The sequence below is a fragment of the Lampetra planeri genome, chromosome 6 (assembly GCF_965212315.1).
Source record: "Lampetra planeri chromosome 6, kcLamPlan1.2.h2, whole genome shotgun sequence".
In the NCBI taxonomy this organism is placed as follows: domain Eukaryota; kingdom Metazoa; phylum Chordata; class Hyperoartia; order Petromyzontiformes; family Petromyzontidae; genus Lampetra; species Lampetra planeri.
The window spans coordinates 799,159-815,320 of record NC_136112.1 but is presented as its reverse complement, the minus strand read 5'-3'; the positions used below and the strand labels follow the sequence as shown (position 1 = coordinate 815,320).

The following is a 16,162-nucleotide window of genomic DNA, read 5'->3' as shown; positions in this document are numbered from 1 at the left end:
TCGGGGTGTTTTTGGCCAATATCGATTACACAGTGTGCGTGTGTAGGTTTTTGGTTTATCTCGTTACCCCGTGTACCAGACACGTTATGCCGGGGGTCTCCAGATCCTTGCGTAAAGTTAACACAAATTAACAGCAGCAGCAATGCGAGCCACGGGGGTGGTAAAACATTCATGGTATCGACTTGTCTACGCGGCGAACAAGAAGTAAGTTAATATTTTAATAGTGTATTGAGTTCAATGATTAACTCTTTCAATGGTTAACATCTAAAACAACATCTACGATGGCTGTATGCTACGAAACAAAACACACAGTGTCACTGACATTGGTCAAACATCGCAGTGTTCAGACATGACGAATTATTCAGTCGGGAGCACACAGCAGCAGCAACGTCACCCAGCCCACACTGCCGACACTGGGCAGGAACCTCCTTAGAACGAGTCTTGCGGCTCAGCGAGCCGGCTGGGTAGTAGTAGTGATGAGTGGGATCTCTGGTCTCAGTCCATACGTGACTCTCCTAAATTCGCGTGGAATAAGCGACACAGCTAATGCCCGCCCCCGCTCTGTGCTACTCACAGCTAATGCCCCCCGCTCTGTGCTACTCACAGCTAATGCCCCCCTCTCTGTGCTACTCACAGCTAATTCCCCCCCTCTTTGTGCTACTCACAGCTAATGCCCCCCCCCCTCTCTGCACTACTCACAGCTAATGCCCCCCCCTCTTTGTGCTACTCACAGCTAATGCCCCCCCTCTCTGTGACTCGCAGCTAATGCCCTCTCTCTCTGTGTGACTTACAGCTAATGCCCCCTCTCTCTGCGCCACTCACAGCTAATGCCCCCCCTCTCTGCGCTACTCATAGCTAATGCCCCCCTCTCTGTGCGACCTACCAGATCCGGACAAAGCCTTCGCAGAGAAGGGGGATGAGGGGAGGGGATTTTCTAAGTTAATTGCTTTCGTTGCGTATCCGAGCTGGCATTATTATTCATATGTAAATAATATTAAGTGAATTGATTACTTGGTTAATATCCTGAATCATTGCTCCTATTGTTCTGTGTGTTGTCTGTCCAACTTTGTTTATAAACCTCGACGCCCCTAGACTGACGAGGGCTCTCCTCGTGAAATAAAAAATAATTTACAGTCCTCTGTGAATCCACTGATCAAGGCCGTGCCACACACACACCCTGTCGGTGTGACCATACTTCGCCAATCTGGTCAGTGGGGGTTAATGCAGCAGGTGGGGAAGGGGAACAGGAGCCGCTGGCATGTAACGCACCACCGCTGCTGCTGCGAGCAGTGGTCGCGACTTAGGTGGCCAATAGCTGTTTATACACGTGCGTGTGATCCCAGTTGAGTCATTCGCAGAGAATGATTTCAGAATTGGTATGGTTGGTCAATACGAGTTACATTGTGTATATTTTGTTAGTTTTGCCATGGAAGGAAACGTGAGAACCTGGAGCAAACACATTCAGAACAGGAGAGAGAGAGAGAGACCATACAAACTCCACAATTGAAAATTAATTTCTTTGAAACAGTTTTTTAGTGTTTAGTTTGTTGTCCTCCCCCCGCACCTACGATGAGCACGGTTGGCTGTGTACGGCGCGAAAGAAGTTAGACAAACATACACACAACTATCGTCGCCCGAGTCGGGAATCGAACCCAGGTGCTTCTTGCAGTGAGGCGCGAGCGTGTCGATAGTCCACGGGTGCCCCGCGTCGTCATCTCGCGGTTGGCCAGGCGAGATGTTGACTCCCTCGCCTGGTCTACAGGAGGTCGTGGGTTCGATCCCAACCCTGACGCCTGCTGCTGCTGCTGTAGATTTGGAGTTTGCGTGTCTCTCTCCCCGTGGCCGCGTAGATTTTTCTCCGGGTCCTGCGGTTTCCCCCTCCACATTTAGAATCAACATCACCGCGCGTTTAGAGTGTTTGACTGCTACTATAAATGTCCACATGAATAAGCCACTTCGTTGTGGTGTATCATTTGTGGACAGGTCGTTTCTGAAAAAGAGCTATATAACTCAGTGGGGCCTAACCTGTTACAATAAAATAGAGTTCCCCTATAGGCTGGGGTCACGAGCGTGAGCTGCTCATCTCTCGCGACCTGAGAGAGCGATGCCGAGCGGAATGTAGAAGAGTCTTAATGAGCGCCGCATTAATTGGGGCATTTGTCCAGAAACACCTCGTTCGGTTTCGAGACGCTAACAATAGAGCGAAGACCAGAATAGCTTTGCTGTTCAGGAGGCGCTCGTCTGTTCTGGAGATGCCTCTACCCACGGCATAACGAGTTTGAGTCTCAAGACTTTTTTTTCTGGCGACCCCATTGATTTTTAAGTGGCAGGCTTTAGTCGGCTGCTAAATTTAAACACAGACGCTTCGTACAATTGTGAAATAGTTACGCGGCAAAAAAGGGGGTTAATGATTGGCAGCTTTCCGCTTGCTTCGGTGATGTCTGGCGAGTTGTTTGCTGCGTGTGGATGTGTATCCGGTCTCATTCATTCGAGTTTGCCGTGTGGGGATGCTTCTGGAGAAGTCGGAGGTTAATCCCAAACACACAAGAGAGGTTACGAAACCGCCTACCAGTTCCACAAATCTCTGCGCGATTCATCAACTCCAAGCTACCTCCATAGTTTGCGGTGTCTCTCTCTCTCACCGTGGATTTGTCTCTGGATCCTCCGGTTTCCCCCTCCACATTAAGAATCAACATCACCACGCGTTTAAGAGTGTTGCTATACATTTCCGTGTGAGGATGAGCCCTCATTTGCGATATCCAGATCGCTTCTGAAAAGAGCCACACAACTCAGTGGGCTTTACCTGGTTAGAAACACAATAAGTGATATTTAAACAAACTTCTTTTTAAAAACACGCTTTAATGAAATGTACCGTACGAGTAATGGCAGAATTCCACGACTCCAGGAAGTGGCCCCGAGGCTTGCCATAGCGTAAGGGGACCGTGGTGATTTACCGCCAACGCGAGTTGAGCGTGGACAATTAGACCCAAGCCGAAACATAACATATACAAAAGATTGCTTAAAAATATACATTTTATTTTTAATGATATAATATAGTATTGTCATCAGTATGACATACGTATACCAAGTTTGCAGTCGATATGACATTGTGAAGTGGGTTAAATTATAGTTACAAGATTTGAGGATACGACAACAGAGTTGAGGATACAAAAGACAAGAGTGAGTTAAATAAAAAAGCGTGAAAAAATAAAAACATTGCGCTGGGTCGACCACCCCCAGTGGTGTGGGCAAAGGGGTTAGGGGGTGAATGACCACCCCAGTGGTGTGGGCAAAGGGGATAGGGGGTGAATGACCACCCCAGTGGTGTGGGCAAAGGGGTTAGGGGGTGAATGACCACCCCAGTGGTGTGGGCAAAGGGGTTAGGGGGTGAATGACCACCCCAGTGGTGTGGGCAAAGGGGGTAGGGAGTGATTGACCACCCAGTGGTGTGGGCAAAGGGGATAGGGGGTGAATGACCACCCCAGTGGTGTGGGCAAAGGGGATAGGGGGTGAATGACCACCCCAGTGGTGTGGGCAAAGGGGGTAGGGGGTGAATGACCACCCAGTGGTGTGGGCAAAGGGGGTAGGGAGTGATTGACCACCCAGTGGTGTGGGCAAAGGGGATAGGGGGTGAATGACCACCCCAGTGGTGTGGGCAAAGGGGATAGGGGGTGAATGACCACCCCCAGCGGCCTGTACTGCCCCGGTCGAGCCAGCAGGCGGCTGCAGGACGCCTTCGCCTGTGACGGATGCTCGCGCTCAGGGACCCAGTGGGAGTTGCTGTTGTTGTTGTTCTGTTGTTGTTGTTCTGGCGGAATGGTCAGCACACCGGACTTGTAATCCACAGGTCGCCGACGGTTCAGTTCCCTCTCCCAACGCGGCAGCAGGAACAACGTGGGGCACGTGTCCTGAATCACCCCCCCCCCCCCCCGCCTTAGTCCACCCAGCAGTGAAGACAGTGAATGGCTCCACCAGCTAGGTTCATCCAGTGCGTCCGCCTAGCGTGGAAGAGTAAGCCAAAGTCTATTGTAGAGGGGCTCTCCAGAGCTCCTTCGAGCGGAGGCACTTTTCGCCAGCGGTGTCGTGAGCGAGCACTTGCGCTTTGACCTTTGACCTGCGCAGTGCACGGCGCGCACGACTGTAGCCCGTAGCCACATCAGTACATGCCGTGGTGGTTCCCCGATTTGCCCGAATCCGTTGACGTTACGCATTGGACGTTACGACACCAAAGCGCTGACCGCTTCCACACCTTTGAACCCACACATTATTATCACTCCATCACCCACTCACCTTGTCACTCACCGAATCACTCCATCACCCACTCACTCACCCAATCACTCACTCACCCAATCACTCCATCACCCACTCACCCTCTCACTCACCCAATCACTCCATCACCCACTGACCCTCTCACTCACCCAATCACTCCATCACTTACTCACCCTGTCACTCACCCAATCACTCCATCACTTACCCAATCACTCACCAACCCACGAACTCACTCCATAACTCACCCATTCACAAAATCATGCACTCACCCACTAATTCACACTCACTCACCAAGCATCCACACACACACACTCACCCACCTACTCACGTATCCGCTTACCCACACACTCACCCACCCTCTCACTCACCCTCTCATTCACCCTCTCGCTCACTCCCTCACCATCTCACTCACCCTCTCATTCACCCTCTCGCTCACTCCCTCACCATCTCACTCACCCTCTCATTCACCCTCTCGCTCACTCCCTCACCATCTCACTCAACCTCTCATTCACCCTCTCGCTCACTCCCTCACCATCTCACTCACCCTCTCATTCACCCTCTCGCTCACTCCCTCACCATCTCACTCACCCTCTCATTCACCCTCTCGCTCGCTCCCTCACCATCTCACTCACCCTCTCATTCACCCTCTCGCTCACTCCCTCACCATCTCACTCACCCTCTCATTCACCCTCTCACAGTCGCGTGTTCCGCAGGAGCACGTTGCATCGCCCCCCACTTCCCTACACCCCCCCCTAACACTCCCTGTCTCGCCGTGTCTGTCCTTGTACCTGTCTCTGTATGTCCGTGTCTGCCTCTCTGTATGTTTCTTTGTCTCCGTCTCTCCGCATCTGTCTGTTCCTCTCGGTAGCATGCGTCGATCAGTGTCTGCCTGAGTATCTCTGTGTGCATCTCTTTGCGTGTGTGTTTGTATGTTTGTCTCCGTGTCTCATCTGTGAAGTCGTCTCCATGTCCCTCTTCACAGTCCTCCCATTCTCATTCGCATGTAAACCTCGCTGAATCGTCGTGTCACTCTCTCGCACACTCTCTCCATCCATCCATCCCTCCGCTACCTCCATCGCCAGGATCATCATCATCATCGCCTCGCCCCTCCGTCAGTGACGTTGGCGGATGTAGCCGAGGGATGTGATGGGGAGAGTGGAGGGGGAGGAGAGAGGGAGGAGGAGAGAGGGAGGAGGGAGGGAGTATGCGGTTGGACTGGGCGCAGAGGGGGGCGATTCCTCCGTTATTGTCTCTCTCCGTGGCTCGCTTGGTGCAGGGCGTCGGAGCTGCTGGGCGCGTTACGACTCGCATCCCGTTCGCCCATCACCACCGCCATCACCACCATCACATCACCATCACATCACCACCATCATCCCAGCAGCGAGGCCACGCCGAGGATCGCGATGTCCAGCGGGCGACGCGCAACAGAGGCGAGAGTGGACGGCTGCCGCAGCAGCAGCAGCGGCAGCAGCAGCAACAGCAGCAGCTGTATCAGCAGGAGGAGCTGCAGCAGTTAGCCTCGACCACACGGGCCCGCGCGGTGCGAGAGGGACGGGAGAGAGAGGGGCAGGAGGAGAGAGGGCGGAGGAGGGAGCGCTCATTTAATTCACAACGGCCGCTCGCCGCCAGCGCTGCGTGAGCGAGAGAGACGCGGCCGAGGAGGAGGAGGAGAGAACGAGTCGAGCGGCAGGAGGAGCACGAGTGGTGGTGGAGGAGGAGGAGGAGGGGAAGATGGTGGACCCCGTGGGCTTCGCAGAAGCGTGGAGAGCTCAGTTCCCCGACTCGGAGCCGCCCAAGATGGAGCTGCGCAGCTTGCGGGACATCGAGGGGGAGCTGTGCAGCTGCAAGAACAGCATCCGTCGCCTCGAGGTGGAGGTGAACAAGGAGCGATTCCGCATGATCTACCTGCAGACGCTGCTCGCAAAGGAGAAGAAAGGCTACGACCGCCAGCGCTGGGGCTTTCGCAAGTCCGCGCAGGGCGGCGTTGCCGGCGGCGGCGTCGTCGTGCCGGGCCCCGCGGGGGACGAGGCCGGCCCGGACGACGATGGCGATGACCCGGCCGGAGAGGTCGCGGCCGCCGCAGCCGCCGCCGCGGCCGCCCTGGGAGGCGAGATGCCCGGCGGCGGTGGCGGCGGTGGCGGCGCGGACGGAGAGAGGCCCTTCCCCGAGAGCCCGTCCCACCTGCGCCGCCACGCCGCCGACCCCGACGAGGGCTTCGAGGACACCATCGCCTCGTCCCGACACCGCCGCGCCAAGGCGCCGGATAAGAGCCCCTTGCCGCCCGGTCTGGTCATCGCCCCGGGCAAGGGCGCCAAGGGCGGCGAGCCGGGATCCCCTGCGGCCGCGGGCAGCCCCTGCAAGTCCCCGCGTGTGCCGGGGCCCCCCGCCGAGCCGCGCGCGAGGCGTCACAGCTCGCAGACGAGCGAGGAGGCGGCGCTGTGCGGCGGAGGGTCGCGGGGCAGCCCCGGAGCCGAGAAGTCCTCCTCGCCTCTCCAGCAGCAGCAGCTGCTGCCCCCCTCGTACGCCAACGTGGAGTTCCACGCCGAGCGGGGCTTGGTCCGCCTCAACGAGCGCGAAGTGTCCGACCACATCAGCTCGCTGGGCAGCGAGGCCATGCGCATGGAGAGACGCAGGGGGGGCGGCTGCGGCGGGACGGCCTCGCGGGAGCCGTGCGTCTCCCCGGGCAGGGACCCCCCCCAGCTGCGCGGCCCCAGCGGCCCGGGCGTCTCGGCGTCGTCCTCCTCCGGCCGGCACCACCACCACCATCACCACCAGGCCGCCTCCCACGTGGGCTACGAGGCCGACTACGAGGACGCGGAGCCTCCGGGCCGCTTCTTCGCCGCGTCGCCCAAGCAGCACCCCAAGCGCGAGCGGCCTCCGTGGCACGTGGCCGAGGAGGCCGCGGGCGTCCCCGAGAGCGCCGCTCTCACGGACGGGGACTCCACCTACGGGACCGGCTCCAGGGAGCAGCTCTACCCGAGCAGCGGCCGGCGCCTGCCCGGGACCGCGGGGCCCGGGCTGGGGGGGGCCCCGGGCGCGGGGTTCGTGGCGTGCAAGGAGGAGCGGCTGAGCTGGCCCAAGCAGCAGCAGCAGCAGCGTGCGCACTCGCCCAGCAGCCTCGAGGACGCCGGGGGTGGATACACGCCCGACTGCAGCTCCAACGACAACCTGACCTCCAGCGAGGACGAGCTCTCCTCCCCGGGGGGCCGCTCGGGTCGCGGTGGCGGCGGCGGTGGAGGAGTTGGAGTTGGTGGTGGCGCGGGAGGGGGAGTTGGCATGGGGCTTGCGGGCACGGGGGCCTCCGCGAGCCCCGCGGCTGGCTCCAGCTCGTACCGTCTGTTCCGCGAGCGCGAGAACCGCTCCCCGAGCCAGAACTCGCAGCACTCCCTGGACAGCAGCAGCCCGCCGACCCCGCACGGCCACGGCACCCCGGCAGGGCTCGGCGGCAGCGGCGGGGGAGGCGGCGGCGGAGGAGGGGGAGGAGGTCGCAGGGCGGTACGGGGGAAGCCCAGCGGGGGGCCCGGAGCCAAAGCCGTGACCCCTCCCGGAGGGGGGCCCGACTCCCCGCAGCGCTCCCCCGCCGGCCTGGGCCCCAAGCGAGGGCCCCCCGCCAGGAGCCGCTACGGAGCGCCAGACGATGTGTTCGACTCCTATCCAGGTGAGTGGCGCCTTCAAGGAGGACCGCGAACCGGACGGAGAGAGACGCGCTCCGATCTCTTGTCCCAACAGAATGGGGCCCTTTCCCCAACATTCTGAAGCTGCCCGCACACACCTGAGGCTGCGTGTCCCGTTGGTCAGGCCGCTGCGGTGACGTCAGCGCGCTCTATGAAATGCGTGGCGGCACCGCGCGCGTCTCTCGTGGTGCCGTCCCAGGTGCTGGCACAACGCCCCCCCCCCCCCCCCGAGTGCTGTGATGACGCGCCCCCCGCCCCGCATGGATAGCAAGAGGTGGAATGACGCCCGAGACAAAGCGTGGGGAAGGTCGTGGACGTGCGCGACCTCGGCGCGTAGCTGCAGGAGAAGCGCTGCTGCCGTCGTCCTCCTGTGGCCTTACGCGACGCGTCCGATCGTTTCGAGTGCGCGAGAGCTCGGCCCCGCCTCGTCTGTGGACGATGCGAATGATGTGTGAAGGCGCGGTCGGCAATATTGGCGATGCATGGGGAGACTCGTCCCCGCCATGAGAACGTGGCATTTCCACCCACGTGCTCTGGGCTTTAAGCAAGAGAATGAGCGCCACGTTCGTTTAAACGGGAAACCACTCTGGTGGCCAGCGTTGGGGGATCACACGAAGATGTGTGAAACGCCCAGGTCGGACACATGGCAGTACAGCAAGTGGGTTCGCGCACTACGCGTCTGCATAACGGACCCATGTCCCCTCGTATGCGTGGTGGGTTTTATCTGGCTACTCCGGTACGTACAGTATGTACGTTGAATTTATTTCGCACCATACGTCACCAACCATACACGAACACTCGTGTAATTAGAATATGAAGTGATGACTCATCCAGATGTAGTTGGGAGTCGTGCAAAGTGACTCGGTTGGGCGCTTTGTGTAAACACGTGACATCATCGCAGCCATCATCAGTTCATTCTTTACAAAGCACAACCAACACCGATACAATCCAAGACGCCTCGCTCGTGGGGTATTTTCCGTAGCCCCCCACCACCACCCCCCACAGCAGGGGCGGGGTGGGAAGGTTTTGGGGGATTGGGGGGAGTGTTTTCCGGAGCTCAGCCCCGTGGAGAGCCTGAGCTGCAATGAAGCCGTGGGTGCAATCGTCTCTTGTAAATGCCCCTGCTGCAGCGTGATTGTGAATGAGTGAGTGAAATATGGGAGGTAATGGAGCAAGGGCTGATTTAATGGGCATAATAATAATAATAACGGCCAGCTGACGTTAGTAAATATGGGTTAATTGCCTCTCCGGATCGGGCGCCGCGCTGATAGTGAAACATCCACTGAGCCACGTGCGGCGTGGAGGCCACGGCAACCAACAGCGGCCCTCGCTCCACGGGGACACGGCGGGGGAGCGGTCGTGGAGCGGTGGTGCAGCGGTGAGCGCGCCGCGCCATGAAACCCGTAAACGACCTCGGAGAGCGATATTCCGAACCGGTCCGTCTACGCCAACCCACAGTAACCATCTCGGCGAAGTACGGTCAACACAAATCCACCCATGATCAACGTGGCGTGGAGAGGCAATCCTCCATTGGGGGATTGAGAGCGGCTGGATTTGATGAATGTGTTTGTATCCAGCAGTGGATTGACCTTGGCAGATGATGATTTATACCCTCAGCGTGGACCACAGGGCTCTGAAACCCAAGGCCTTCTGCCCTCCTCCCTGTCCATCAATGTGCCTTTACTGATCAATCAATGCTCCTAATTGGAATGTAATCCTAAGCAGCCATGCGTTGAGCGAATCTGTTGATTGGTGAATAAATGATTCGCTGCTGCTGCTGCTGCTGCATTGGCAGCGGTGCAAAAAACAACATGACAACCACAACATCAACAACACAAGAACTAAACGCATTCGTCAAAGACTCGGCACAGCCGTCGCCCGGGGCGGCGTGGCGGACGAAGGCGGCGGCGTTGTTGGGTTGCCGTGTTGATTGGGAAACACGGCCGGACACGGAGCAGGGGGCGAGCGGTTGGGGGGGCAAAGCTCCCCTCGCCCCTCGCCAGAACTATAGCCAGCTAACAACCAGTGACCTGCACTAGCCCTCCCACTGACCATAACCAACCAGCCACTCGTACGAGCCATACCCCTAACCCTGACGAATTAGCCAGCCTGTCACTAGTACATGCCTTGTCACTGACCTTAACCCTCGCCAACTGCCAACTGGTACTAGTCCTAAACACTGACGCTAACCAACCAGCCACTAGTATTAGCCCACCCACTGACCATAGCCAACCAGCCACTAGTATTAGCCCTGCCACTGGCCCTAACCCTACCTCTGGTGTTTCGCGAGGGCCTATCTTCACTTTTTGTCCACTTGTCAGATTTCGGTTCTTGGTGACAGAAGGGGAACCCCATCCATCCACGTGTGGCTCGATGGTTGGGTCCCCACCCTTGCTAGAGATTGGCTAAACACCCAGTAAGCAAGTCACGAGGGTCCTCGTGAGATGAAGGCCATTGGACTCGGTGAGGCTTCCCTGGACAAATCAGTGACACCGTGAGTTGATCACTTTTGTAAGTCACGTTGCGTTTGGTCGAGCAATGTGTACACCTCCTCCCTACTGTGTGTTGGAATGGGCGTGTGTCAGATTTGGGCTCTGGTAAAGAAACTGGACAACGTGATAATTATGATATCTAATCAGCACACTCACGGTGGTGGATCGGCGGCACAGTGATTACCGCACTGCGCTACCTACGAACCCGACTACCCGAGTTTGAGTCCAGGCCACGGGTGACATGAGCGGTGAGCGACATCCGAACCGGACTTGGGTGCCCCCCCTCCCCACTTTCCCCGGTCGCTAACACCACCCCCATGACCGACATAGCGTGGAAAGCTCTTCATCCAGCAGTGGATTGACAGAGTGCTGTAATGCAACTGGAGGCATAGGTGGAGAGAGGAGGCATTGACAGAGGTCAGAGCCTTGGGCCCACAGGGCCGCGGTTTTGCGCGTGGTGACCTTTACGATCCGGTGCCACTCGTCGTCTGATAGGTGACGGGTGAGCACGCTTGGCTTCACTTTGAGGGGGCCACAAACTCCGCCTTGGGTTTTACTAAAGTCTAAGTTGATGATGTGAGTGAGTCTATGGGTCTCTGTGAGTCTATGGGTCTCTGTGAGTCTATGGGTCTCTGTGAGTCTATGGGTCTCTGTGAGTCTATGGGTCTCCGCCTTTGGAGTTTCTGTGTAAATCTTTTGGCCTCTATTTGAGTCCGTTGGTTTCTATGCAAATCTTTTAGTCTCTACGCGAGTCTATGAGTCTCTGTGCGAAATCAACGGGTCTCCGCGCGAGTCTTTGGGCCACTCTGCGTGCTCATCGCAAGCTGCGTAAAGTCCCCCCTGGATCTCTAGCGCAACCCACACACCGCAGATGTCAGCGACTGGGCCGGCATCTCTTGGGTCACGACCCAACCTGTCCACCTCGTGGCCCTGAATCACTCGGCGGTTGGTCCTGTGCTCGCTTGTCAGGCGGGGCACGGTGGGTGGGAGGTGGCGGGGGTCTCGCCGCGGCGGTGTGATTCACGCCGGAGAGTGGAGAGCGGATCGATGGCCGAATGAGCTCATTCATTTATGACGCGGGCGATGAGGTGAGAGCCTGGGGGGACACAGCCTGCACGATTCCCCACCTAGAGCAACGCGGGCAGGGGCAGGAGGAGGACGAGACGACAGGGAGGGGAGCTGGAAGGATGCAGGGGGAGGGACAGAGATCTGTGACTCGAGCAGCCGACCCCGCCTGCAACAGTGGGGAACTCTTGGCTTCGAAGAAGATGCAAGTCCACGGGTCTCTATGTTAGTCTACGGATCATTTCAGTGAAATGTGAGTCCATGGTTCTCTGTGTAAGTCCTTGGGTCTTTGTGTAATCACGGTGGATGTGATTTAGAGAAGAGGCACTGAGTAGAATCTCGCGCAGAAAGGAAATCTGAGCAGCTTTCCCCCACGCAGCCCATGAGACTTCTGGATTAGAGTGAGGAGGTGAGAGCTGCCCTCATCGCCCAGGGGCTGCGTGAGGTCGAGCGGAAGCTGCTCTTACCAACACTCGGGCTCAAGAGTTGTCTTTCCCCGAGTTGGGCACTGAGACCATCATTGTCGCTTTGGAGAAAATGAATGTAATAAATGAGATTAATAACGGTGATGGCTTCGGCCAGGCCTTAATTCAGCCGCGGATTGATCATGGCCAATGTCGAAACGTCGACTTACTTATCCCTTTAAACAGAAACGCTTGGCCTCAGCAGGCCCTCGCCCGGTTGTAAGTAACTGGGCTGACCGGTGGTCGATTTTATACGAGCCCTAGTCCCATCGATTCGCGAACCCAGCCCTGCTCCGGACGGCGTTAAGCGGAACGGCGGCGGCAGGAATAGCGGAGCCATCGGGCCAGGTCGGGAGAACGCGGTGACCTCGCGTGTGACCCTCGCTGACCCCGCCGTGACCTCTGACCCCACGTCACGCGCGCGGGGTCGAGCCTCGTGCACCGCCCCGCGGTCGTGGGCGGCCAAAACGAGGACACCGCCGTGGCGCGGCTCGCGGAGGGTCGAATGCCGTCGATGTGTCGTCGTTTGCTGTCGACTGCCATCGACCGCTTGACGATTCTCACCACCGCTGCGCTCCGACTCGGCTCCTAGCGACGCCGATTGCCGACCGCTCCCCAACGTCTCCCCCCCCATCCCCCGCAAAGCCACCTCCTGGCGTAGGTGCCCCACTGCCTTGCGGTTTATGAAAAGTCTCAAGGTAAAACAGTTGTCCGTCAAATCACGCGCACAGCCAGTATTTGCGTCGCTCTCGTCGTGCAGGGCTACTCGGGGTTTCATTCCGGCAGGTTCTGATCGGGTCAGGGACCCGGAATATATTTCATCATCCGGGCACACCACATCCAATAGATCTTTCGCAATCGCTTGTGGCTACCAGTCACCGACTCCTCGCTGGCTGCCAGCCACCTGGAGAATGTCCATTGAGAGTGTAGGCCGTGCTCCCCTAGCGCCTCGGGGTGTAACGGTGCGGCAGATGAAACAATGCGAACGTTTCTCAACTCCGACTGCCTCCGCGCACCCAGTGGTACGAACGGGATTCGATTGGCACGGCGCGTGCGGTGGGGTAAAGTGTGGAGTGTAGATCAGGGGTTGGTGACCTGCGGCTCTGGAGCAGCATGCGGCTCTTTAAGGGCTGCTGCTTCGTGACGTTGTTCTTTAAGGACCCACCGTCTCGTAATCACATTGCATTGCGACTCTTGAAACATGGCTCCTCCTGTTATTTTGTTTGCCGACCCCTGGATATATGTGGAGCTCCCAGGAACTCCCCCCTCGTGTGGGGGCCCTTCCACTTGCACTGGTGCAGGAAAACAATTGCAAGGCTGCACCTTCACCGACGGATCGGCACTTGCCGAGTCCTACTGCTGCTGCTCGTGCCGGGAGCGGCCCAAGCTGGCAGCCAGGATCCGCTTTGCCAGCATGCCACGTGCTCCCGATTAGTCGGGATCAGCGGCATTACGATGGCCGCCTTAACAATGCCTCCCTTATCCACACAAACCCCAAATCTGTGTTTTTTTTCAATGCGAGGCGGCATGACACGCACTTCTTTTGCAGCAACCTGCCGAGGCGTCACCACACGGGGACAGCGTCACCACACGGGCGCCAGGCCCCTCAATTAGACCGCGAGAGGCCCCAAGACCTCGCGACTTAAACGCAAACTGCTTGGCTGTAATTGAGGGACGGGTGCCCCTCATTGTCGAGCCGCGTGAAGAGGCCCCTTCAAGTCTAGCGGCTTCGTTTGCTGTTGAGACCACGCAGCAGAAGCGACGTCGGTGGTTTGCCCAAAGGCGCAGCCCTGCGATTCCTCGCTGACGCCCCTGCTGGTGGAAGGCGCCTGCTCCGCCCCCCCCGCGGGTGCTTTGGGAGTAGCCACCACACTTAACCCCACCACATGTCACCTGCCGATTCACTTAATTGTGGTGAACCTATTTGTATTGCCGGGTGGACAGAAGTGGTGGGGGAGAAGGGGTGGGGGGGGTGAACGCGTCCATTGCTTCGACTGCCGCCTCGTGAGATGGAGCGGTGAGCTCCGGCTTGGCCGGACATCGGCGTCGTCATTCAGCTTGGCGGTGCGGCGAGGTAGCCGGATCCCAGTTCGATTCCTGCCGTCGCGGGCGACCGTGAGCGGCGAGCGATCTCTGAACAGGTCCTGCCGCCCAACCCCCCTCCTCCTCGCATCACCGTCACCGACTCGAGCCGAGTGGTGAAGTATGGTCGAACAGCCCCCGTCACCCACACGGCATCGGGGGAGGCCTTTGGTCAGCGGTGGATTTACCAAGGCGGTGTTCTTCGGGATGGTCTCTCCGCGTTGTTGTTCGGGACGTTGTCCGACGTTTCGCTCCCCGTGCCCCGGAGGGCAGCTGCGGGAACCTCTTGCGAGGAGGAGCAGGAGGGGCTGCCAGCCTCGCTGCTTCCACGCGCATTATTTTTCTATCCTTAGGAGCCGCTCGAGCGGTCGCCTTGGAAACGGCGTTGCCAGAGGCGACAGACCATTAGCGCCGAGTGGGGCGGGGGGGCCGTGATGGTGGGGGAGGGGCGGGGGGGGTCGTGGGGGAGGGGCGGGGGTCGTGGGGGAGGGGCGGGGGGGTCGTGGGGGAGGGGGACGCCACGTGGGTGGCAGGGAGAGAGGCACGGGGAAGGGGGGTGGAGGAGGAAGGAGCTCACGGGGAATGGAGACGGGGAAGAGGAGATCTGGGGAGTGAGACACGTGGAGGAGGAGATCTGGGGAGTGAGACACGTGGAGGAGGAGACCTGGGGAGTGAGACACGTGGAGGAGGAGATCTGGGGAGGGAGACACGTGGAGGAGGAGATCTGGGGAGTGAGACACGTGGAGGAGGAGACCTAGGGAGTGAGACACGTGGAGGAGGAGACCTGGGGAGTGAGACACGTGGAGGAGGAGATCTGGGGAGTGAGACACGTGGAGGAGGAGATCTGGGGGGTGAGACACACGTGGAGGAGATCTGGGGAGTGAGACACGTGGAGGAGGAGATCTGGGGAGTGAGACACGTGGAGGAGGAGACCTGGGGAGTGAGACACGTGGAGGAGGAGATCTGGGGAGTGAGACACGTGGAGGAGGAGATCTGGGGAGGGAGACACGTGGAGGAGGAGACCTGGGGAGTGAGACACGTGGAGGAGGAGATCTGGGGAGTGAGACACGTGGAGGAGGAGATCTGGGGAGTGAGACACGTGGAGGAGGAGATCTGGGGAGTGAGACACGTGGAGGAGGAGATCTGGGGAGGGAGACACGTGGAGGAGGAGATCTGGGGAGTGAGACACGTGGAGGAGGAGATCTGGGGAGTGAGACACGTGGAGGAGGAGATCTGGGGAGGGAGACACGTGGAGGAGGAGATCTGGGGAGGGAGACACACGTGGAGGAGATCTGGGGAGTGAGACACGTGGAGGAGGAGATCTGGGGGGTGAGACACGTGGAGGAGGAGATCTGGGGAGGGAGACACGTGGAGGAGATATGGGGAGTGAGACACGTGGAGGAGGAGATCTGGGGAGGGAGACACGTGGAGGAGGAGATCTGGGGAGGGAGACACACGTGGAGGAGATCTGGGGAGTGAGACACGTGGAGGAGATCTGGGGAGTGAGACACGTGGAGGAGATCTGGGGAGGGAGACACGTGGAGGAGGAGATCTGGGGAGGGAGACACACGTGGAGGAGATCTGGGGAGTGAGACACGTGGAGGAGATCTGGGGAGGGAGACACGTGGAGGAGGGGATCTGGGGAGGGAGACACACGTGGAGGAGGAGATCTGGGGGGTGAGACACGTGGAGGAGATCTGGGGAGTGAGACACGTGGAGGAGGAGATCTGGGGGGTGAGACACGTGGAGGAGATCTGGGGAGTGAGACACGTGGAGGAGATCTGGGGAGTGAGACACGTGGAGGAGGAGATCTGGGGAGGGAGACACACGTGGAGGAGGAGATCTGGGGGGTGAGACACGTGGAGGAGATCTGGGGAGTGAGACACGTGGAGGAGGAGATCTGGGGGGTGAGACACGTGGAGGAGATCTGGGGAGTGAGACACGTGGAGGAGGAGATCTGGGGAGTGAGACACGTGGAGGAGATATGGGGGGTGAGACACGTGGAGGAGATCTGGGGAGGGAGACACGTGGAGGAGGAGATCTGGGGGGTGAGACACGTGGAGGAGATCTGGGGAGTGAGACACGTGGAGGAGGAGATCTGGGGAGTGAGACACGT

General features: G+C 58.8%; 1 protein-coding gene across 3 annotated transcripts in view; it reads left to right on the top strand.

Annotated features, from left to right (window-relative positions):
• Positions 1-5,420: 5,420 nt before the first annotated feature.
• Positions 5,421-16,162, top strand: part of BCR (BCR activator of RhoGEF and GTPase) — a 55,024-nt gene continuing 44,282 nt past the window's right edge. For all 3 annotated transcript variants that reach the window (XM_078595159.1, XM_078595157.1, XM_078595156.1), the window contains exon 1: positions 5,421-7,927. In XM_078595159.1, the coding sequence (XP_078451285.1) occupies positions 6,001-7,927 (1,927 nt within the window). In that variant the 5' untranslated portion in view covers positions 5,421-6,000. The remainder of the gene's footprint in view (positions 7,928-16,162) is intronic.